Below are 23,307 nucleotides of genomic sequence, written 5' to 3'. Positions count from 1 at the left end.
TTCATGTTGCAAAACCCATGGTGGGGCCGTGCCCGAGCAAAGCCCCTTGCACTGCACATGGAAAGCCGCCTCTGGAGCAGCCCCACTCTCCCAGGGAGAAGCCAGCCTGTGTTCTGCCTGCGAGGCCCCGGGGCCCTCGTGAAAAGTCAGGCAGATGGCGGCAGCGCCTGGGAAAAGCACTCGGCCGCCATCCAGAGCTATTTGCAGAGTTGCTGCGGGGCCGGAGAGCGGCTCCGGCCCATGTATCCCCTCTCCCGGGGAGCCTGGGACGGAGACAGCACTTGGGACCTCACCTCACAGCAAGACCGGCAATCCTCCAGCATCCGTGGCAAGGCTGGGGCTCAGCAAGAGGCTATTACCCACGGGATTGCAATTACCCATGAGGAGGCTATTACCCACGGGGATTTTCTCTCTAGTCCAGGCCAAGGAAGCAGGGAAACATGTGGTACTGGCACAGGGGGTCTGGGGCCAAGCAGCCCAGGGTCTGGCAGCCAAGGGTGCTGCTGTGGGCAGTGCCGAGCCCTGGGCAGGCAGAGGAGGCTCAGCCGTGCTCCCGACCTTTGCCGGCTCCCGGCTACCTCGTTTCTCCTGCAGCAAATGCTGGCATGTGGAGGTGATGCTCAGCCAGGCATTTTTCCTGCCCAGGCAACTCCATGAGCACCAGCACGGTTCGCCGTATCTTTCCAGCCCCCCCCCCCCCCCAGCAAGCTGCAGGGGAGCTCAGCTGCTTCCAGGAGCTCCGAGTGCCTCCAGCCTTCATCTCTGGGCTCTTTCCTGGCCAAAGAGCGTATATAAACTATAAATCCCCCAGCTGGGTCTGAGCGCAGTTACAGGACTGGAAATACAGGTTCCCTTTCCCGAGGGGCAGAGGAAGGTTTGGCTGGAGCAGGAGCTGGCAGCCAGGGAAGGTGGGGGGCAGGTGCCATTGCAGAGGGCATCTCTGCCATCGGACCTCCCGCGGCCAGGCGTGGCCTTCACCCCGAGAGCGGTGAGGGGCACAGCTCTGCACTGGAGCCCCACACGCCTGAATCCCAGCGGCGTGAGCAAGGCTGGGGGGTTTGCGCTGAGATTAGACCTGGCACGGGGGACATGGGCTGGGTATCCCAGGGAAAATAAATCAGAGGGGGCTGAACGCTCCTGTCTGTGGAGTGGTGCCTGTAAGCCTGAAGACCCTGGGCAGCTATAGTGCATGGACCTGGATGAGGTTTTGTGGAGTGAGTTTTTGGGTAACACAACATCCCTGGCTCTCTCCCGGGCCTTCTCCCGCATTCCCACGCTTGGGCTTTTCCCAAATGAAGTACACTATGAGCCGGGCCCCAACGGCTGGCGTAGGATGCTGGGGGCTGTGAGCAGCCAGGGGAGAAGGAGTCTCGGCAGCCGTCCCAGCCGTGACACAGGCGCCGCTGAACCGGCTCGCCGCAGAGTGCGGCTTCCGGCTAACGGCTGCTGCTTCTGGTTTCCTCCCGGCTTCGCTGCGCCTTGGTGCTAACCCGGGGCCCAGCTCGGCAGCCATCGGGGCTGCAGCGGACAGGACAAACCCCCCACTCTCGGGTGGGTTGGTGGGATGGGAGTGGGAGCTGCCGTCCCCACCGACCCGGCACGGCAGGGGGTGATTTGGCATCACCGGGGTCTCCATCCCCACACCCCGTGGGGGATGGGGGGCTGTTAGTTTGTGGGGTGAGTGGTTCCTCCTCTCCCCATCCATGTGCCCAGAGGGACGTGCCAGGGCTCTGCCCGCCGTCTGGTGCCGCCAAGCCCCTGGCAAACCTAAGCACCCCGCGGTCCCCGATGTGGGGGTGCAGGGGGGCGGGTTTCCAGTCTTGAGCCTCCTCTTCCTCATCCCGGGGCCAGGCCGGGCAGGGAGGCAGCCGGGGCACAGCCTTGGGGGTGGCATTGGCCGGGGAGGAGGAGGAGGAAGAGGAGGAGGAAGGCGGGCCGGGCCGGGCCGGGTGGGGCCGCGGCTCTCGCTGGCCCCGCGGCGCCGGGGCTCGGCGGCTCCGCTCGGACAGACCATGAGCGGCCCCGGCGGGGCGGCGGGGAGCGGGGACACCCCGGCGGGGAGCGGGACCCTCCCGGCGCTGCCCCGGGACTACGAGCTGGCCGGCAAGGTGGGAGGCGGCGCGGGGTGCGGGGGGGGGAGCAGGGAGGGACCCCCCAAGCCCTGCCGGGGGTGGAGGTTGGGGCTTGGCCCCGGCCCGGGGGAGACCAGGAGGGGTCCAGGGAGGGTCTCGGGGGCCACTCACTTCCTCCGCTGCCACGATCGCGCCCAGGAAGCGGCTGCGGGCCGGGGAAGGGGAAGGGGAAAGGGAAGGAGGCGGCGGCCCCAGCTGAGCCCCCCCAGCCCCGCCCGCCCCTGCCCCGGGGGGGTCCCAGATCTAGCAGATGTGGGGATGGGGATCCTGCCCCCCCGGGAGGTGGAGAGAGGGGGTCCCTGTCCCGGGGGCGGGGGGAGGTCTTGGCCCCGGGTGTGTCCCTGCCCCGAGCTGGCGATGGGGGTCCCGGCCCCGGCGGCCCAGCTGCAGGAATCGGGCTTTTGGGGCTCTCGGCTTGGTGGGCAGCGGGACTCCCTGGGGGGGGGGCACGGCCGAGCTCCGCCCTCTGAAAGCCCGTCCTGCCCTTCTCCGGGCAAGGGGGGCTCCTGCCAGCCGGCGCAGCGGTGCCCCGTGATACAGGGCAGGGGAAGCAGGACCCCATCCAGCCCATCACAGCATCCCAAGGGCACGGGGAGGGGGCAGCGTGTGTGCCCCGGAGCCGAGCCAGCCCAGGACCCGCACCCACCCTGCGGCCCCCCGCACTGCAAACGCCCCCACGCCCCTGCCAGATATTGGGGTGGGAACCCTCCTCCCCGAGTGCCCCCCTCTTCCCCAGCCCAGCCCGGCCGAGGGTTGCCCCTCTTCATCCCGGCGGCACAGGGGAGGCACAGGGCCGATGAACCTTTTACCTGAAAAATTTAATACGCAGCCCCAGGCCGAGCCCAGCGCTGATGGTGCCAGCCCCGAGACGTCCCGCTGCCTCGCTGAGGCAGCTCCCAAAGCGGTCCTGCGTGCTGCCACTTGCCCTAAACCGCTTTTATTCCTTCGCCTTTATCCTCTCCGCTCTGACTCCTTTCACAGGCTGATACTGGAGGGAATTTTTTGTGTTTGAGGGAGGAAATCAGTTGCCAGCTTGATCTGGAGTGAGGTGGAGGCAGAACTGGATGGTGTTCCCAGCTGCCCTCCAGCCTGGGCTGGGTTGGGGTGTCCCGGGGAAGGATTTGACCAGCAAAGTGGATTGGCAGGAGGGAGAGCATTTCCAGCCCCCAGCTCTGGCTGTCCTGGCCTGCGGGGTGTTTGCTGTGCCCTCCCTGTGGAGGGTGGCCACGGCTTGCTGTGTTTGCCTGGCCTGGGGGCAGCAGGGCTATATGGGTTTGCTTTGCAGGCTCCAGTGTCCCAACAGGGTGACCTTGCGGGGATGGACCTTCTTGCTGGAGTCCTTCTCTCTGCCATTTTTAGGCAGGGCACAGATGCAGTCAGCATCAGGTTAAATATTGCTGGGCAGGAAAGGGCTGCTGCTGGTGAGCAGGGATGAGAGCACGGCATCAGGTAAGACTGTGCTTATGGAGACCAGCATTGGTCCTGGCTGCTGCCTGCCTGGGTGCCTGGTTCTGGCAGTGCCAGAGCAGCCGTGGAGCCTGGGCTGAGCCTATTTGCTTAGCAGGAGGGGAAAAGGCACCGTGTTTGCTTTGGTGTCTGCACAGGCAGGGCAAGAGTCCCGGACACGGCGGGGTTTGCCCAAGCCATGCATCAGCCCTTGGGCTGGGCACACCTGGGCTGGGGGGCAGAGGTGGCTCCACGTGTCTGGGAGCTGTGGCTGGTTCTCCCGGGTTGGGAGATGGCCAGGGGCCGGCCAGGAGACACCTCTTCTTGCTGCGGTACCTGCCTTCCCATCAGCTTTCCTCTTCTGCTCTCCCCCTTTTTGGTGGCTGGGGGCTGCTCCCCTGCCCTGGGGCACTGCTTGGCTGCACCCTCGGGGTCCCATCCCACCCCCAGCTCTCACGGGGCTCCCCAGACTCGGCAGGACCAGCCCTGGGGAAAGAAATGGAGGGACACAAGGGACCCGGGGGGGCTCAGCACCACCCAGGGATTGTGCCCTCTCCCCGGCCCGCTGACACCTCTCCCTGCGCCCATCTTGCAGGTGATGTTACTTGGAGACTCGGGCGTGGGGAAAACCTGCTTCCTGCTCCAGTTCAAAGACGGGGCCTTTCTCTCCGGGACGTTCATAGCCACCGTGGGCATAGATTTCCGGGTGAGACCACCATGGCTGCTGGCCCCTCGCCTCCCCCAACCCGCACCTTGACCAGGACGGGACACTGGGAAAGGGGGACGGGGGGTTTCCAGCCTTCGCACCCCAAATAATCTCCTAACTGGCTGCAGGCGCTTGCTGAAACCCTTCCACCTCTCCCTGGGAGAATGGTAACAGACAGAAGAGCCCGCTGGGAACATCACCTCTTGCCTTTAAATCAGCAAAAGGCCTCAGTTTAGCCCATCCCAGCATGGGCTGGGATTGTGCGGTGGGCAGCCGGCACACTCCACCGGCCGGGCTGAGGCCAATGGCTGGCGGGGACAAGCGCTGGTTGCTATAATTTTGTGCCTTGAAGCTGAAATTGACTGCTGAGGAGTTGTTAAGGTCACCGGATCCCATTTAAACGCTCCCACTGCTCCCTGTTCACCAAATTTCAGCTGCAGGGTCTGTCTGGGGATGCACGGGCAGGCAGAGCTGTTTGCAGCACAGGGTAGAGCAGTGTTTCAGCAGGCTGGAAGTCACGGGGGGTGTCCCTGGGCAGGGCTCTGCCTGCGGCTGCCGACACATGTCGAGCGCGGTCGGCGCTTCCTCTGCCTCCACAGCTGCAGCTGCTCTGGTTTTCTGCCACCTTTGCTGCCCCGGCTGCTCTTGGCTTGCAGGGGGGAATTGGGGTGGGTTGGTGAGTGGGGGCCGGGGGAGACGGCTGTGGATTTGCTTTGGAGGGGTCTCTTAGCCCGTCCTTCCAATAAAGTCCTGAAAGAAAGAAAATCTGCTGTGTGCCACTGCTGGGCTCAGCACCGGACGCCCCAGGGGTGTTGCCAGCTCGTAGGTGCTCGCTCTGCCTTGTGCAAGCGTTCCCTCCAGCAGCTCACAGCTTGCTGCTGGTAGGTAATTTCCAGTGTCTCCTAGGGCACATTTTTTGTTTTATTCAGCCCATTTTCTCAACTTCTATCATCTCCACATGGGCTGAATTTCCATTTCAAACAATTCCAGGCAACCAAATTATTTATAGGGGTCTTCTCTTTCCAGAATCATCCCTCCAAGCACAATTCTTTAAAAGTCTTAAAATAGCCCTTTGGTAACTCCTGCTTTTCTTTTCTCGGGCCTCTGGAGAGAAGTCCCTGTGCTTCCGAGTTGGGTACAGTGATTGCTTAAGCCCTCTCTGATAACCGCCTTCCCTGCTCACTTGCAAATGCTGCTTCCCTTCCCCAGTCCCAGCCCAGCTGCAGGGTCGAGCGGCCCCGATGCCTGGCTGCAAACTGCCCTGAGCTGGGAGATTTCCTCCTGCTGTGCTGGATAAAGCTATGTGCTGCCTGCAACCCCCCAGCTCAGCGTGTGCAACCACCTTTAAGGGCCAAGCAAGGCTCCCACCAGCAAGGAAACCTGAACTGGACACCCAGCATTGCCCACTGAGCACCCCCAGGCAGCTCGTAGCATCTGAAGGCCTTAAATTGCTGCAAATAGCCCAAATTTTGAGTGCAGTGGTGGTCCCTTCAGCACATGGAGAAGAGGAATCCTGGCAGAAGGGCCAGGGCTTTATGGTGCACAAACATAAAAGCAGGTCAAGATGTTATTAATAGATGCGCATCTGGATGTAGTTCATGCAAGACCCTCCCTACTTCCCCAGCTCTGCTGAACTTTCCCTGGCCACGCGGGCAGGGGCTGCTGCAAGCCCAGGGCTGCCTGGCAGGAGCTGGAGCGGGTCCGTGTCCCCGGGCTTTGCAGTGCAGCCTGCATCATTAGCTGGCTCGTTAGGGGACTCAGGAGCCACAGGACAGGGGCACTGGCTGTGGGAGATGAGCGAGGCACCAGATCCAAAGCAGGCTGGGATCTTGCAGTCCTGTCTCCGTCAGGGCCTGATTCTGCCCTTTTCCACCCTGGCACGAGGGGATGCCGCTGTGGGATGTCCCTGTAGGTGCCACACGGCATCGCAGCCCCCCAGCAGGACCGGGGTTTGTAGCAATGAGGGTTAAATGTCCAGCCCTACGGACAGCCTGGATTCATCCCGCCAGCCAGGGGAGAGCAGCCGAGGGGCTGGGGCATAGCCAGCTCCACACCGGGGCTGGCTGCCACTGGCACCAAGGCGCGCTTTGGGCTGATAAACGTGCTCTCCTTCTCTTCTGCAGAACAAAGTGGTGGCTGTGGACGGCGTGAAGGTGAAGTTGCAGGTGAGCTTTGGGAGGGCGTGAGCAATTCCCAGCCGTGCTGCTGGAAAAAAAACCTGGACTGAGCGTGGGTGGGCTGGGAGCCGCAGGAGCATCCCCAGCCAGGGGGTTTCCCCTCTCGGCTCTTACCGAGGCGGCTTCTTGGCAGATCTGGGACACGGCAGGACAGGAGCGTTTCCGCAGCATCACCCATGCCTACTACAGGGATGCCCAAGGTGGGTTCAGGGTCCGGTGGGGACAGGGGAGACCAGCCGGAGCGCGTCCCTGCAGCGGGGCAATGCCTCTACCTCTTCCCTTCCAGCCCTGCTTCTGCTCTACGATATCACCAGCAAGATGTCCTTCGACAACATCCGCGTGAGTCCCCTCTGCCGGTTGGGAGCATGTTTCTCCCTGGGGATCGGGGTCGTGGGTGCCCTGTGCAGCTTGCTGGGGTTTTGGGGCAGTTTGAAGCTTGTTTTGCATGCAAGCACCAGCTGTTTTGGCCAGAGCCAGCTGGCTTGGAGCTCATCCCCGGGGTGCCTGGCACAGCTGGGTGAGTTTTGTTTAGGGACACAGTAAAAGCTGGAGGGAGAAAACGCGGTTTGGGATGGACGTGAAGTACATGTAGGCTTGGGCCATAGCCAGGAGATGGGGCATTTTCACAACTGTTTGGCTGTGATGCTGGAACGGTTCCCATGCCAAAAAAAAAGCCGTTTTCCTGGTCTTCACGGGCGGGCATGGGGGATGAGAGGGGAGGGATGGGGGTACCACTTGCCCCGATGCAGCCCCACTGCCCTGCAGGCCTGGCTGACGGAGATCCACGAGTACGCCCAGAAGGACGTGGTCATCATGCTGCTGGGCAATAAGGTGTGTGCAGGGTCCCCCTTCACCCCGCGGTCTGCCGTGCCGTGCCGTGCCGTGCCCTTGCCATCCCCGTGGCTGTGGAGGGATGGGGCTCGGTGGGCGCTCTGCCTGCCAGCTGGGTGCACCCTGCCTGCACCCTCCACTGGGCTCCGCTGATTTCTGGGCTCAGCCAGGCCCAGAGGTGACCCCAGAGATTTGGGGGGAGGGGGGGAGAGGTGTCCCCGGTGGCCAGTGGGGACAGCACGAGGCTGAGGCTCCTGGTACGGGATGCTGCTGGGTACGGGGTGCTGCTGGGTATGGGATGCCCACCTGGGTCCTGGATGCACCCCCAGATCCCAGGCAGCCCCAAGCCCCAAGATGCCCAACCAGGTCCCAGATTCTTTCCAGGGGTCCCAGATGCTGCCGGGTGCTCAATACCTGACTCGGTACTGGATTTTCCCCTGGGACTGGATGCCCCCTGAATCCTGGATGATGCTGGGTCCTCGATGTCCAGCAGGGTACCAGAAACCCCCTGGGTCCTGAATGCCCCAGGTACTGGATGCTGCCCCAGGTCCCCAGTGTCCCCAGGTCCCAGATGCCCCCTGCATCCTTGATGCCACCAGGTCCCAGATGCTCAACAGGTCTCAGATTCTCCTCTGGGCACTGGATGTTCCCAGGTCCCTGACGACCCCAGTTCCTGGCAGCCCCCTGTGCACCCCACACTGCCTACTTGCCAAATGCCCCCAAGGTGCCAGCTGGCCCTGGTATGTGGTGACACTTTCCTTCCCTTGGCAGGCCGATGTGAGCAGCGAGAGGGCTGTGAGGACAGAGGACGGAGCATCGCTGGCCAGGGTGAGCCGTGCTGGGGTCTAACCCAGCTGCAGCCCCCCCAGACAATTGCACATCACTCAGGGTCCCTGTGCAGCCGTGCCATCTCCTCTGATGGGTGCCCAGATGTGCCTGGCTCTAGCACAGGCAGCGTGGCAGCCACTTGCACACAAAACCTGGGGCAAGGCAGAGAAGGGACAGCACCTTGTCCCCAAGCCTTGGCCAGGTGACAGGGACGATTTGGAGGGGCAGGAGGGCATTTCGGGGCTGGCCGCTGATGGGGCTGTGCTGCCCTTGCAGGAGTACGGGGTGCCTTTCATGGAGACGAGCGCCAAGACAGGCATGAATGTGGAGCTGGCCTTCCTGGCCATTGCCAAGTGAGTACCTGGGGGAGTCGGGCAAGGGAGGTGTCCCCCCAGCCCCACCGCCTCCTGCCACTAGCACTGGAGCGGGCGGAGGGGGGTAACGTGGCCCCACCACCCCAGGGAGCTGAAGCAGCGCGCGGTGCAGCAGCCGGACGAGCCCCGCTTCCAGATCCAAGACTACATAGAGTCGCAGAAGAAGAAATCCAGCTGCTGTGCCTTCGCCTGAGAGCAGCCAAGAGGAGCCAGCAGCCCTGGGGGTGCAGGCAGGCGGGAGGCAGAGCAGGGGCCCAATCCTGCCCAAGAGAACCAGGCTCTGACAAGCCACGTGTGGATGGGACGCTATGGCAGAGCGGAGTGTGCACAAGGAGAGCCATCGCCCCGGCGCCAGGATCCAGGAGCCAGATCCTGCTGCCCTGCAGGGCAATGCCTGGAGCTTACTGTGTGCCACCGGGGGAATAACTGCGGTGTGACTACTGCCAGCCTGGCCAGCGAGCCACAGTGACACCTCCATCACCTGAGCAGGATGCAGGATATGGCCCCGCACATAGCTGAGGGACCCTTGGAGCGGCTGGAGGGGCCATGTGTGTGCCATGGATGAGCCCCTGTGCAGCCCCTGGCCCTTGCCTCCCCTGCAGCCATCCCTGCTCTCAGCGCTGCTCTCGTCCAGCTGGAAGGGCCTGATCCAGCCTCTCGCATCCCCGGTGCTGCTGGGCTCCAGGTTCCCTCCAGGGAGCTTCGGCTCTGCCCCCCAGGCTGCCCCACGCCTGGGTGCAGCCAGTGCCCACACTTGGCCGTGGCTCCTCGCTGCTGCGGTTGCTGCTGTTGGCTTTTATCCTCCTGCCGCCATGAAGGCAGCGATGTCCCTGTTGTGTCTCGGTTCTGCTGGAAGGAAGGGCTGGGATGGGGAAGCGTCCAGCCAAGCCTGCTCCCTGCCCGCGCAGCTGGCATTAGAAATAAAACTCCCCTGGGAGTGCCCAAGCGACACTTGGGGCACTTCTAGCACACATGGCAATTTCGAAATATCTTTATTTCTCCCCCCGACTCATAGCCACGGGAATTACAGACTTTTTTTTTTTAACAGGAAAAGCCTTTTTTCTTTTCAATCCCTCCAGACAAAACCATCTCCAGCCTCACACAGGCTGGTGGGGTGGAGCTGGTGGGGTGGAGGTGCTCGTGGTAGCCTGGGGCTGCTGTGCCTGCAGGCTGGGTTTCTCTCCCCTCGCTGCACGTGTAATACAACTGTTTCTTCCTGCCGCTGGCAAATAGCAGCTGAAACCCACTCTCTGGAGAGCAGATGCCTGAGATGCTTCAGCCAGCAAATGCTGCTACGTTGGCCCAGTGGGCACCGGTGGGGCACAGGGTGCAAGGCTCAGGTCCCATGTTGCTGCACATCCCCGGTGCTCAGCCTGGTCCTGCCGACCCTCCCGGCACGCTGCCAGCTCCCCGGAGCACTGTGTAGGGCAGTGAGATGGTGAATATTTGGTTATGTAGCTGAAGAGCTGATGCGAAGGGCAGCTGTGGAGGGCACGGCAATGCTGCACGTGGGAGTCGGGGACTGGCTGGCACATCCGTCCCCGCCAGCATCTTCCCTGGCCCTGCACCCGAGCTGCTTGTCCCTCACCGGCCCCGATGCCTCCTTTGCTTCTGCTCTGCTCCCGGGTCTCTCTTTGCAAGTTTACAGATTAAAGCTGGATATTTTTGAGGCTTTGCATCTGCCTGGTTTTTTATTGCATGAGAAAAACCTGCCCCGGGTCTGCAACGTGGGAGGCTGCTGCACCCAGGCGCTGCAGAGCAGCAGGGCCGAGGGGGCCCTGGGAGCAGCCGTGGGGAGGGGGAAGCACCCGTGGCCCCTTCCTCCCCGCCGGGGCTTTCGTTGCACATTTCAGACAGTCCAAAGGTGAGAGGGGAAGAGTAAACATGGCCTGTTAAATTAAAACCAACCTCCTCCCCTGCTGTTCTCATGGTGCGGAGTCCAGCATTCCCCAAATAACTCTGTCTTCCCACCAATGGCATTGCTGCTGCCGCTTGGCTGATGTCTGCAAAAAATGCTGGATGGCTTCAACACAAACAGACGTTGGCTCTTTTCTGTTTTCCCCCCTCCAGCCTGAGCTCCCTTAACATCACGCTGAGCCACAAAGGGCCCTGGCAGGAGGAGGCAGCTGGGGTGCGATGGTGCTGCCTGCGCCCTACCATCCCGCGGGAGTCTGCTGGACCCAAAAACAGCTCCGGCTGTTTCCTTTGCTGCTGCCTTTCTTTCTTATCGCGGTCCTGTGCTCAAACCAGCCCTCCTGGAGTTGGGTTTTGTTTCCTGACTGTTCCCCAAAAGTGTCGTCCCCCCCCGTCTTCTCCTCAAACATGCACGCTCGCAGGGCTGTGCCATTCACAACCCCCTTGCCAAGAGGAGGGCTGTGCTGCGTTGATGCCACAGGCGATGGACCCCCCCATACCCGTCCTGGGGCTGTACTGTGACACGCTTGCCCTGGTTTTCCTCTCCACAGGCATCTGCCGCCGGCTGCCGTGGGATTCCTCTCCACTGCCTTTCTCAGGGCTGAGCGGCCGCAGGCAAATGCTCAGCCGAGTGGAGGAAACAAATGAGCCCACCCTTTGCTCCCAGCCCTGTCCCGAGGAGCTGGAGCGCGGCCACCCCCCAGCACACGGGGGGTTTCGCGGCTGCTGGGGTCCCCATGGCAGGGGTTTGGTGCAGAGCCGCCCGGGAGGGACGTGTCCTGCAGCGTGCTGCTGCCGTCATCTCCTCGCTCACCCGGCTGCGGCACGGTTAAACGTGATCCCGGCTGCCCTGGGGACCTTTGGCCAGCCTGAACTTCAGCCAGGCCCTGAAGCCTGGCAGCGAGAGACACCGATGGTACCTCCATGCCACCCTCCCCAGGACGATCCCGAGGGCCAGGGGCCGACTCTGCCACACACCAACAGCCCTGCCACGGGGCCGGAGCAGCCCAGGCTTGCTGCTGCCTTGCTCTGCCCGGGCTGACCCAAAACCCCAGGATCCCAAATTCTTGTAACCCCCTGCAGCCACTTCTGCCTCCCAGGCGGCGAGTGGAGCACGCCGGAGCTGGGACAGAACAACCCCCCCCCGGGGTTTCCTCCATCTCCACACTCTCGGCTCCTCGGGCCCCAGGGTGCCGAGCAGGGGCCGGGGGCTGCTCGGAGGAGCGGGGCTGCTCTCTCACTTCCGCCGCACAGCGGGTTACCGGCGAGCGTGGCCTCCCCTGCCGCTTTCCCACGCAGTTTCAGTTTGGGGTTTTTATTTCACTTTTGAAGCTCCAAGCATCCCTCCAGCGCCGGGGCCGGCAGCGGGAGCGGCGTTCGAGGACTGGGCGAGGGGACGGGGAGGACGGGCCCCGAGAGGCTGAGGTGCTGCCACCCGGGACGCGCCCCGGGAGGAGCGGAGAGCCTGCGGTGACCCCGGGGGGGGCAGAGCCGGTCCTCGGGAGGGGCTCAGCGGGGAGCGGGGGCGGGCCCGGCGGGCTGGCGGGGAGAGGCGGAGGTGGCCCCGGAGGAGCGATCCGGCCCCACGCGGGAGCGATCCGGCCCCACGGGGCGCGCAGGGCCCCGCTGCCGGCGGCAGGACCCCGCCGCCCCCGCGGCAGCGCGCCCGGAACGCCCCGGGGGAGGCGGGGGGGGGGGGGGGGGCGCTCAGGATTTGCATAACCCCACCCTCCTGCAGATTTGCATAACCGCGCCCCTCTGTTTGCATGGCACCGCCCCGTCGATCTCCTAGTTTGGCCGCTCTCGCCCCGCCCCACTCTCCGATTGGCGGCCGCCGGTCCCGCGCCCCGCCCCTGGGTATAAAAGCGGCGGGCGGGGGGCGGCCGCGCAGAGGCGCTCGCGCGGGTGGCGGGCAAGGGCGCGGAGCCGCGCCCGCCCCTCCCGCCATGAGCAGCAGCGCGGGGCCCGCGGCGCGGCTGTGCCGCCTGGAGCGGGGGCCGGACGGGTACGGCTTCCACCTGCACGGCGAGAAGGGCAAGCCGGGCCAGTTCATCCGGCTGGTGGAGGCGGGCTCGCCGGCCGAGCGCTCGGGGCTGCGGGCCGGGGACCGGCTGCTGGAGGTGGACGGCGAGAACGTGGAGCGGGAGAGCCACCAGCAGGTGGTGGAGCGGATCCGAGCCGCCGCCGGCGCCGTCAGCCTCCTCGTCGTGGCCTCGGTGGCCGACGAGCAGCTGCAGAAGCGGGGCGGGCCGGGTACCGAGTCCCCCCCCGTGGGCGGCGGGCAGGCGGCCCCGGAGGCGGCGGGGCCCGCGGCGCGGGAGCCCAGCGGCGGCGGCCAGCGGGTAAATGGGCGGCCGGGGGGGCGGCGGCGGGGGGGAGGGCTCGGGCGATGGAAAGTTTTCGGGGGTGGTGTCCGTGGGGGCAGGGTCGGGACCTCTCGGGACCGGCCCCGGTCGTCGCCTTCCAGCCGAGCGAGCGGGAGCAGCAGCCGGCGCGTCTGCCCTGGCCTCCCCCGCCCGGTGTGGTTTCGCTCTCGGTTCTTTCTTTTTTGCTTTGCTTTAAACGCCCCTCCCCAGGAGAGCCCTGTTGCTTTTCCTTTTTTATTTAACTTTTTTTTTTTTGCTTAACATTTTTCTCTACCAGCCGTGCTGGGTGATGGGGGGGCAGGCGGGTGCACAGGGCTGTTTGGACCCGTAACCGAGCAGCCTGTCGTGTCCCCGAGCCCTTTGGCCCGTCCTTGTGCTGCAGGGCCGGTAAAACGGGGCGAGAAAAGCACCAGGGAGCGAGGGCGGTGGCGAGCCTCGACGTGCAGGTGAGCCCCTGCGCAGGGCTGGGCTGAGGGCAGCTGGCATTAACCTGCTCCAAAATACAACAAAAAAGTTGTGGCTGAGGGTTTTTTGGGGGGGCTGTGACCGCAGGTGTGGGTGGCAGTCACTTGTGCCCTGAGCCTGTCCGGTGTCTGCTGTGGAGTGGAGATGGCGGAGCCCTTCCCAGGCTGGGGGGACTGATCTGTCGGTCAGTCCCCTCGTACAGACTAATTACTAATTACTTACTAATTCAGGAATGTCGGCCTTAAGTGACGTGTGGGAGTTAGTGGTTACACAAACAAAGTGATGTAGAAAGGTGAGGAATTGAGAAACAGCTGACCTTTCCTGCCCAGAGCGGTTCCTAAGAGATGCTCTGGGCTGCCGGAGATAATACTGCTTTTTATTTACCCAGCAAAAACATATGTTTGTTGTCACAACAGAGATGTGGATGGCCTTCCTGGGAAGCAGGCTCCTGGTGTCCCCGGGGTGGGGGACCTTCTGGGGAGCTCTTATGACCTGCTCCCAAAGACCAGCTTTGAAGGGCTGGTGCCATGGGGCCTTCCTAGTGCTGGTGCTGAGCCCCAGGCAGACTTTGGTGCCTCACTGAGCTGTTCTCACACAAGGTTTTGCTGAGGATCAGGTGTTTTTATTAGTTGTGTCTCCTGCTGGACTTTAGCCTTGCGCTGGCTGCCCCTTGCCCCCGGTCGGGCTGATCCACTGCAGGACACTGGTCTCATCCCTGCCTGGCTAAAGCACCGTGCTGGCACCCCCCTGATGGGGTTGTTCAGGTGGGAACAACCCAGCTCTGCCCCTGTCACTGCCCCACTTGCTGCCCCATGGCATCCCTGGTCCCTCGGGTCTGGCCCTCTGCCGGGCTGCGGTGCTGCCCTGTGCGGGAGGAGCGTGCCTGCCCTCCCGTACATCCCGGGGCCAGCGAGACCATCTGTGCTGTGCTTTCCACTTCCAGTTCTCTCCATGGGCTGGGGAAAAATAAAAGGGATGTAGTTAATGTAGCTTGGGCGAGTTGCCTGCCAGGCTTGGGGGGCTGGGGACATGCAGTCCCCAAGGGGGACAGGATCCTGACATGCTGTGGGGTGGCTGCCTGCTCGCAGGGGCTGTACCTGCTGGAGCGATGCAAAGGGCCCGGGAAGCTGGAGATGCCCCATGGGCTTGGGGGGGCAGCCCCGCTGGAGATGCCCCACAGTCTTGGGGGGCAGGCTCGGGGCACAGCCCATGCAGTTACCGCAGGCAGTTTCTCTCTGCACGGGAGCAGGAAGTGGGTGACGCGGGTGACATGGGGTGACATTGCCGCACAGCCCTGGATGGTTTCTCAACAGGTAGCAGGAAATCTTGTGGCTGGGGGCAGGGGCCAGTGCTCGGGGCAGGAGAGCAAAGTCAAGCAGGTTTGGAGACATCGCCCCGGCTGGGCACCCACCGAGTGGGGTGGGAAGATGCCAGGCGGGATGCCGAGCCAAGCCGGAGCGGGCAGAAAGGGATTTCTCTCCGGCAAGCCAGGAACACACTGGCATGCCTGTTCTCTGGCTGCTGGCGGGCAGCCGGTGCCTGCTGCCCCATCCCCCCACAGCCCTGTCCCAGCGGGTTGGTGGGATTTCCCCAGGAGAGCTGCAGTGGGGAGCAGGAGGTTTGTGTGTGTCAGAGTCCTGTTTGCTTTACCGGGCTGGACTTGCCTTTATTTGCTTAACGAGCTTGGAGACACTTGCTGCTGGGAGAACCGGCCTGCAGTGCCTGCACCCTGCCTGGGGCTGAGCGAGGGTTTAACATCTCCCACCTTTTGGTGGGATCCAGCCTCTCTCCAAACCCTTCTGGCTCCTGCGCAGTCGGGACACTCCTGTGTCGGGGGCTTGGATGCTCCTGTGGCTCCCAGTGCTGGGCATGGACTGAGGAGGTTTTGGGGGGGGTCATCATGGGCTCCCTTCTCATTCCTATAAAACCCTGGGCGTGCAAATCCCCCTGATGCTGGGGTGGAGGTTTCGAGGCTCCCTGGAGGCACCTGGGGAGCTGATCCGTGCACCGCTCTTCTGCGGGGCTGAGCCAGCGAGGTGACGGTTTTACACCCCCGGGGCCAGCCCGGCTTCTGGGGGCCCTGTGCCGTGGGGACTGTCCCCAGCGCTCAGCCGGGAGCTGTGACAGCTCATCCTCCCCCCGCCTGCGTTTCCGGAGGCTTCAGCGGCTCAGGAGTGTCTTGAGAAAGTTTCACGCAAACCACATGGTGTTAGCAGAGCAGCACTGGCAGCTGCCAGCCCAGTGCCCTGGCATGGGCTGGGGCTGGATTTACCAGGGCAAGGCTTTTGCTACCAGCCCCGGGCTTCCCTCTTGCAAATTTAGTGCTAAATTAGAGCCCTCCCTGCCAGCAATGCTCATCCCTCCTTGTAAAACCTGGGTGAGCCTCTCGGGGCTGGGTTTTGGGGTATAACAGGGAGCAGATCCCCCCATTTGGGAGCATTGCAGTGGGGGTAGCTGGTGTCTAATTAGGAAATGAATTAAATTTCCTCTCAAGGCAGCTGCATGAAAAGCAGCTCCAGTCAAATGGGACGTGACGGGGATGCTGCGAGGAGGCTGCTTTGCATGCCCTTTGTATGAAGCCCGAATGCGTGCGCCAGATTTTGGGACCCGTGTGAATTTGCTGGCCCAGGCGTCCTCGGAGCTGTTGTTTCTCTTTGAGTAACTGGGAATGCTGCTGCCGACGGGCTTGTTGCTGCTTGTACGGCTGCGGGGCGTTTCCTGGACTTGGGGCTTCAAAAGCTGTCCTGAAATTGCTGTTGGGGGGCTGGGAGCCGGGGAGTGTGTACTGGAGTGGGTACTGGGAGCCGTGCAGTTGGGGTCCCTGTGTCCCTGGGGCTGCTGGTCCTGCCAGGTGGCCGAAGGTGCTTGGGAGGGATGGTCCTGGAGGGAGAAGGGTCTGGAGGTGCCCCAAGTCCTGTTCCAGGGCAGGAATAAGGATGTGATTCCCCTGAGCTCCCCATCCCAAGTGGGCATCTCTGTGGGCAGGAGTTGTCCTGCTGCCAGCCCCGGGCGCAGAGGAGATGGGTGGCACGGGATGCCCATGCTGGAGGCTGAGTCCGGCTTCCCCCGCTGCCCTCCCTGCCGGAGGTTGTAATTGCTCCTGACGAGGCTCTGCCAGCTAATCCGTGCCCTAGCGTGGCGGGAGGGCTGCTGGCATTGAAGGAGAGGATGCAAAAAGCTTATAGAAATTAGGGGTATTTCCATTCTCCTGCTATCCAGCTCCCAGCCCCACAGCTGTGGGGCTTCTCTGCATCCTGGATGTTGACCCCAAACCCTCTCACCTTGGGTCCCTTCTGGCCAGGGGGACTTTGGGGCTGGAAGGATGCCCTACCGCAGGGCGCTCGCCCCGTGGACGGGCAGGATATGGCTGCTGGAGGATGAGATGCATTTATATTTTTCTCTCCGGGAGGCAGAATGGTGGCTGCCTGCAGGGTTTCTGCTGGCACGAGGGATTTGGGGAGGGTGAAGGTGGCCTGGCAGACTGGGCCGGAAGAGCTGCCAGCCGCTGGCGGGGGGATGCTGGGGAGGCTGGGTCATGGCTCAGCCGGGCTGCCCTCGCACTGGGTGCTCCTGCCTTCGCCAGCTGCCTTTGAGGGCTTGGTGCCTTCCTCGCTGCCATGACCTGTCCCCCTGCCCTGAAGCATCTGTCCATCCTGCAAGGCTATTCCCCCCTGCCCCCCTCAAATTCATGGCCCCAGTGTCTCAGGGAGCCCAGGCTGCTGGGGCTTTGTTGGTATGGGTGGGAGCAAAGTCCTCCCTCCTCCTCCTCCTCGCCCGGGAGCGCTGCCAGCACCGCTTGCCGGGTGCTCCCTCTGGCTTTGTCCCAAGCTATCGGCGTGGAGCGACTCCGTGGTGCTGCCAAGGGCACCGGGAGCGTGGGTGCTCACAGAGCCCGAACCCCCTTCCTGGGGCTGGGCCAAGGCAGGGACCCAGGGAGGTGCTGCCTTCCTCCAGGCTCCACCAGCCTCCTGCTTTTTGGCCTTGCTTTGGGTCTTCCCTGTCCGCACCCTCACTAGGGATTGCTGCCTGGGTGGAGGGTGCAGTCGCCGCAGCCTGGGCACCCCGTGAACCTGCTGCCACGTGGGGACGGGGGCAGAGCCTGCAGCCCAGCCCCCGGCACGGGGGGGGGACTGGGGGGCGGCCGGGGCGAAGCTGAGGTGTCGCAATCCTCCACCCAGCCAGGGAACCCGCTGCCGCTCCGTGGAGGAGACAGCCCCAGCTCCTTGGGGTGCAGCCGGGCTGTCGCACCGGGCATTGCCCAGCTGAGCCACGGGTGGAGCAGGTCCTGCGTGCCTGTCAGCGCTGCGGCATCCCGGGCTCACCTTCGCTCCCCGGCAGACCCGACTGGCTGCTTGCGTGCACCTCCCTCCCCGGGGTGTTGGCGAGCAGTGCTGGGGCGGCAGCCGGCCTTGACCCTGCAGGAAGGCGTTGTGCAAGAGGACAGGGTTTTATCGCAGCACTGGGCTTAGCAATTGCAAATGCGTCACCCCAGCCCGTGCGGGACCCTGCGCCACTGTGGTGCTGCCAGACGTGGGGTGCACGGGGCTGAACCCCAGGGACCAGGCTTTCCTGGCAGGGGGCAAAGGGGGCTTTCACGGTGAGAAGGGAGCGTGCTGTACAGGGCGTGAGGAGCAGAACGGTGCAGATATGGTAGGGTAAATTCCTGCAGTGCATGTCCCCAGTGATGCTGTGGGTACCAAAGGAGAACAAACAATCTCAAAAGAAAGAATAAATATTAAAACCCCTGGTGAGGAATATTTCAGGAGCTTGAGTGCAGCTTGGCTGCTGGGAGAGCCCTACCAAAGCCCAGGAGCTGGTGGCCAAGGTAGGATCAAACCATTTTATATATAAATATGTAGAAGCGGTGTTTGGGTGTTGGGGTCGGAGCAGTTCTGACGGCACTGCGTGCAGGCGGCTGGTTTGTGTCGCCTGGTTCCTCTGATGCTTCCCAGGCATCCCGCTGGGCGAGCGAAGGCAGCTCCTGTTTGCCAGGCTCCTGGGGATGCTCTTGCTTCCCCTACTGCTGCAGTGTGGGGAATTGCCCTGTTAATGGGCTTGTGGGGGGCCGGGTGCAGGTCCGTGGCTGCCCAAGTTGAGTTCCCCAGCTCTAGGTGCTGGTGGATTCACTGGTCAGGGTGAAACCGGGTGCAGATGAGCTGGGTGTTGCCTCCTGGAGAGGTGAAGGTCCCATGTCATGCCATCCCGGTTGAGCTGGTTTCTCTGTTTTGCAATCGCGGAGGGTCGTGCCGGGGCATTGGGGTGTGCTTTGGTATCAGGGCTGCTCCGTCTGGCTCCCTGCCTGAGCTCCTTGTGCCACTCCCCTGCCAGCAGCAGCTGTGGGCTGCTTTGTGGTGGGTGGGGGGGTCCCACTGGTCCCACTGCTGGGCTTGCTGTGCAGGGGGGCTGGAGCTTGTGAGGGGTGATGGAGGGGATCTGCACCGGTGGCTGAGACTTCTGTGGTAGCAAAGCCTTCCTGGGTGGGGTGGGGGTGCTTCCCAGCAGCCTGGGCTGTGTTTCCTCCTCCACCTTCACATGGCAGTTGCAATCCTGATCCCAAAAGGAAGAGCGTGGTCTAGGGACAGAGTAAGATGTTGTCTTAATGTTTTGCTGCAATTAGCATGATCTGCACCTAATTAATTAATTAGAGCCTGGGTTCATAGGGTGTTTTGGCGCTCTGTGTCCCAACTCAAGGTGTCTGTGGGTGCGGATGGCCACCTGAGGATGATGTCCCTGCCACCCCAGCAGACGTCTGGTGATCCCAGTGCTGTCCCTGGGGGTGTGGGGTGTGGGTGCTGGGGGCGTGGGAGCAGCTTTCCCATGGGCTGTCCCCGTTGCAGGAGGAGCTGCGGCCTCGGCTGTGCTGCATGAAGAAGGGCCCCAATGGCTACGGCTTCAACCTGCACAGTGACAAGAGTCGCCCGGGGCAGTATGTGCGTGCCATCGACCCCGACTCGCCAGCCGAGGCAGCGGGGCTGGCCCCCCAGGACCGCATCATCGAGGTATGCCGGGGCAGGGGGGAGTCTCCCTGAAAAGCTCGGGTCTCCCTGAAAAGCTCGGCGCTCCCTTGCATCCTGGTACCCAGGAGGGAGCTGCCTTTTGCGGGGAAGGTGCGTGGTGTCCCCGATGCCAGCAGTGACTCACAGCACAGCCGCCCGACCTGTGCCAGCCTGCTGGTCCCCACCCAGGGGCGCAGCCGAGTGGGCAGGGGGGAGAAGCGCTGCAGAGGGCTGGGGCCGAGCGCTAGTTAGCCGGCTGTTGGTTAAGCGGTGGTAGCACAGTCCCCTGCCTGGAGCAGGAGTGTCCCTGGGCTGTCCCTGGGGTGGGGCAGGCTGAGGACAAGGTGCAAAATGGTCCCAAGCCCTGCTCCTGGCCGTGACCAGGGTGGGGCTGGGGACAGGGTTTGTGCCAGGCAGGACAGTGACCCACGAGGGCAAGGACCGGCCGAGCCCCAACCCTGCTGCTCACCAGGGCGTGGGGCTGCTGCCTCTTTTGGGGCGAAGCTTTGGGGTGTCTGGGGACCATGCTATGGCACGAAGGCTTTGTGCCTTGCCCGTGCTGCCCATCTCCTGTGCCAGCCCCGGGTCCATGCCCTGCCGGGTGCCCCCTGACAGCTTTGCCCGTACGATCCTGTGCTAATCACTCAGAGGAAAATCTGTTTTTAATGAGGTTTTGCTGGCTTCACCGCTAATCCCTGTGAGGCTGTGGATACCTGTGGGGGCTGTGGGGTGGCTGTGCTGGGGTTGTGACTGGTACCAAGGCTGGTACCCGGCCCCTCCGCAGAGCTCCCAAGGGACAGATGTCCCCTGGCCCCAGCGGTAACGTGGTGCCGTGCCCGCAGGTGAACGGGGTGTGCATGGAGGGCAAGCAGCATGCTGACGTGGTGGCAGCCATCAAGGCGGGTGGCGATGAGACCAGGCTGCTGGTGGTGGATGTCCTCACAGATGACTTCTTCAAGAAGTGCAAGGTGGTGCCCTCTGAGGAGCACCTGGCAGGTGGGCTGGGGGCTGTGCTGCAGGGAGGGGGGTTTGTGCCACCTCTGCTGGCTCTGTCACCTTGTCACCAAACCTGGGGGTGCTGAGGGAGTCCCTGAGCCCTGGGAGGTGAAGGTCTCATCACCCTGGGCCAAGCAGGGCCACCCAGCTTTGGCATCTCCCTGCCCGGGTGAGGGCCCCGTGCCAGGGCAGTGGGGCTGACGTGGGCTCTGCGGGAAGGCAGGTTTATGGCCCTGGGTTGCACTTTGGCAACGTTTATGGCTCGGGGAGCGAACAGGCAGCAGCCACCCTTTGCTCTCCTCTGCAGCCTTGGCTCAGCTGTGGCCCCCTCCCTGCTGTGTGGTCCCTGGGAGAACGGGGAGTCTCACTGGGCTCCCTGTCGTGGCGGCCATCCCGGGGATGTACCTGGTGCCCGGCAGCGTTCCCCCATGCTGCAGGGCTGGCTGCGAGGGGTGGGTTAAAAAATTTGGGACCCGGGCAGTGTTGGGCGAGCACTGGCCACGTGCAGCTTTTGCTGGGCACTGCCGGTGTGGGGGGCAGGTAGGAGGGGACAGAGCAAATGCATCCTCACTCAGTGCCCGTGTCCTCACCCTACAGGTCCCTTGCCAGAACCAGTTGCCAATGGTGATATAGGGAAGGTAAGAGAGCCTCATCTTGCTTTTAATCCCATGTATGCCCACTCTGGGCAGGGACCCTGCCTGTTTAGGTGTCCCCTCTGCCCCTGGGCAGGTGATGCCACCAGGGACTGCAGTGCTCCCAGGCTGCCACACAAGAGCAGGTGCCACCAGGAAGGGGACTGGGAGCTGGTGTCCCCAGGAAGGGGGTTGCTTGTGGGGCTGAGTGTCATGGAGGTGGCTGCAATGCCTCCCTTCCTCCTCCTCCGTCCTCATGACACTGCAGGGCTGGGAGCCCTCATGCTGCAGGGACATAGTATCCAGCCCTGCAGCCGCCCCCCTCCTTCTCCTCCTCCTCCTGCTAAAGCCAGGGCAGTCAGGCCGGGGTTTAATCCTTCTCTGCCCCGGATGAGCCGCACTGAAGGTATTTATGAGCCTGGAGCTTGCAGGGAATTATGTGTGGGGAGGATGGATTTTGCAGCCCCCCGGTTGGGACTTGCAGCTCCAGGGGCTGTTCCCAAACCCCAGAGCTGGAGCCACGCCACTCACGCTCACTCCCTGCTCCTCCCCAGGAAAATGACGGAGAGCCACGGTCCAACTCGGTGTCTGAGAGCCCATCCAGCCCCGGGCCGCTCGCCGTGTCCCCTGACGCCAGCGAGATCCACAGTGAGGTAGGGCTGGGGATGCCAGGGGGAGGCGATGGCTGGAAAGCGGGGTCCGGGCTGAGCCCCCACGGCGGGGCTGTCCTGGGGGGCACAGCGGGGCTGACGCAGCCTCTCGCCCCCCAGCCCAACGCACAGGAGGGTGACAAGCGCCATTCGGCATCCGGCTCCCTCCTGGACCTCGACATCCCGCTAGCGGTGGCCAAGGAGCGGGCGCACCAGAAGCGTACCAGCAAGCGGGCACCCCAGATGGACTGGAGCAAGAAAAACGAACTGTTCAGCAACCTGTGAAGGCCCTGGGGTGGAGGCAAGGGGGGGTGAGGGTCCACCGGCCCCTCTCCCCCCGGCTTCGCACCCACCTCTCCTGTATCCCCCTCCTCCCCACCACAGGCTCCCAGTGGGGATGCGGGGCTTCTCCCCACCACCCTGACCTGAGGGACGGGGCTCGGTGGCCAGCAGGCATCCCTGCAGCGGGGTCCTGGGTGGTGCTTTTAGGCTAGAGAAAGCCAGGGGGTTCTGGGGGGCTCCCCCCTCCCATGACTCCATCCCTGGGGTGCTCCTCCAGCCCTGCCTTGAAGCATTGCGCACACCCCCGTAGGCACAAGCAGGGGTTTGGGGCGGGATCAGGGATTTGGGGTGGCCCTATGCCCAACACTTCTGATCCCTGATGGTCCCTGGTTCTTCCCCCACCCCAAACCCCATCTCCATTTGACACACACACACCCCAAATTGCCCTTTAACTGCAAAACCTGAGGCTTTTGGTGACTTTTAGCAAACCCCACCTGCCCACCCACCAGCCACAGTGATTCCTTCCTGGGGTGTTTGACCCCTGCCTGGCAAGCTCCGTCCACGATGACCCTGTCCCTTCACCCCCCGGGTCCCAGTGGGTGCAAGGAGGGACATGGGTGCCCGGCATAGCGGGGAGCCCCCAGCACCCTGCCCCGGGGCTATTTTGGGAGAGGAGAGGGTGTCTGGAGCCAGCGCTGCAAGCAATAATTATCTCCTTTGCTCCTGCTCACTCCTGGAGACAGAGCCGATCAGGGTTTGAATCTGACACTGTTTAATTTAAAGGCTTCTCAATAGACTCTGTTTTTTTCCAAAATAAGAGTTTTCCAATCACACTGTTTATTTTTTTTAAATGTATTTTGTGGAAATTCTTCCTGTGGATGTTTTGTTTCTGTGTTTTGCGATCGGGTGTTGTCGTACTGTCCAGCTCAAGAGAAATTCTGTTTACTGGAATAAACCTTCCTGACTTCACGTGTCTGGTTTAAGGATAAATCCTTCCGAAGTCTGAGGATGTGCGGGGGCTCATTGGGGGCTCACCGAGTTGCCGGGGCTGGGGGAAGAGGCAGGTCATGCTCACAGTGGCAGGGGACACTGGGGCTGGTTTGGGTGCCCCCTCAGCACCCAGTGGGGCCAGGCTGGGGGGGTTGAGGAGGGACCGGCTGGTCCCAGTGCGCGTTAATGCCCTGGGGTGATTAAAGGGCTCTAATCCCCTGCGGAGCTTGGGGGGGTGATGTGAGGCTTTAACCTGTGTCTGCTGGCCTGGTTGGAGCGTGGCAGCTCTGCTGGGGGCAGCCCAAATCTGCCCCCAGCCCCTCTGGGGGGGTTTGGGGTGAGCCTGAGCCCCAGGGTTGCATCCTGGGCTGGGGGAAGGCAGGGGGGATCGGTGGGGAGAGAGGGTTGCTTGTCCCTCTAAAGTGATGGATCTTAGCCCTGTCTGGGGAGCAAAGCAGGGCAGAGAGGTGTTTTGGCATGGGGTTGGTGATGGTGCCGTGGCTGGAACGGGCTGGGGGCACA

General features: G+C 63.1%; 2 protein-coding genes across 3 annotated transcripts; both read left to right on the top strand.

Annotated features, from left to right (window-relative positions):
* The first annotated feature begins 1,961 nt into the window (after nt 1–1,961).
* Nucleotides 1,962–10,129, top strand: RAB37 (RAB37, member RAS oncogene family). 2 transcript variants are annotated; one of them, XM_075519073.1, is made up of 9 exons: nt 1,962–2,108; nt 4,174–4,284; nt 6,408–6,449; nt 6,595–6,661; nt 6,748–6,800; nt 7,227–7,292; nt 8,064–8,120; nt 8,397–8,473; nt 8,582–10,129. In XM_075519073.1, the coding sequence occupies exons 1-9, from the start codon at nt 2,013–2,015 to the stop codon at nt 8,685–8,687; spliced, it is 675 nt and encodes a 224-aa protein (XP_075375188.1). In that variant the 5' UTR covers nt 1,962–2,012; the 3' UTR covers nt 8,688–10,129. The 2 variants fall into 2 exon arrangements, with proteins under 2 accessions (XP_075375188.1, XP_075375189.1); XM_075519074.1 differs by lacking the exon at nt 4,174–4,284.
* Nucleotides 10,130–12,308: 2,179 nt separating this feature from the next.
* NHERF1 (NHERF family PDZ scaffold protein 1) lies at nt 12,309–22,764 on the top strand. The gene is made up of 6 exons (XM_075518874.1): nt 12,309–12,750; nt 19,077–19,238; nt 20,078–20,231; nt 20,829–20,869; nt 21,418–21,516; nt 21,634–22,764. The coding sequence occupies exons 1-6, from the start codon at nt 12,355–12,357 to the stop codon at nt 21,796–21,798; spliced, it is 1,017 nt and encodes a 338-aa protein (XP_075374989.1). The 5' UTR covers nt 12,309–12,354; the 3' UTR covers nt 21,799–22,764.
* The last annotated feature ends 543 nt before the right edge of the window (nt 22,765–23,307 follow it).

This window comes from Mycteria americana, chromosome 16 (genome assembly GCF_035582795.1).
Source record: "Mycteria americana isolate JAX WOST 10 ecotype Jacksonville Zoo and Gardens chromosome 16, USCA_MyAme_1.0, whole genome shotgun sequence".
NCBI lineage: Eukaryota > Metazoa > Chordata > Aves > Ciconiiformes > Ciconiidae > Mycteria > Mycteria americana.
Note: the sequence above shows the minus strand (reverse complement) of the source record. Positions and strands in the feature narration are given on the sequence as shown.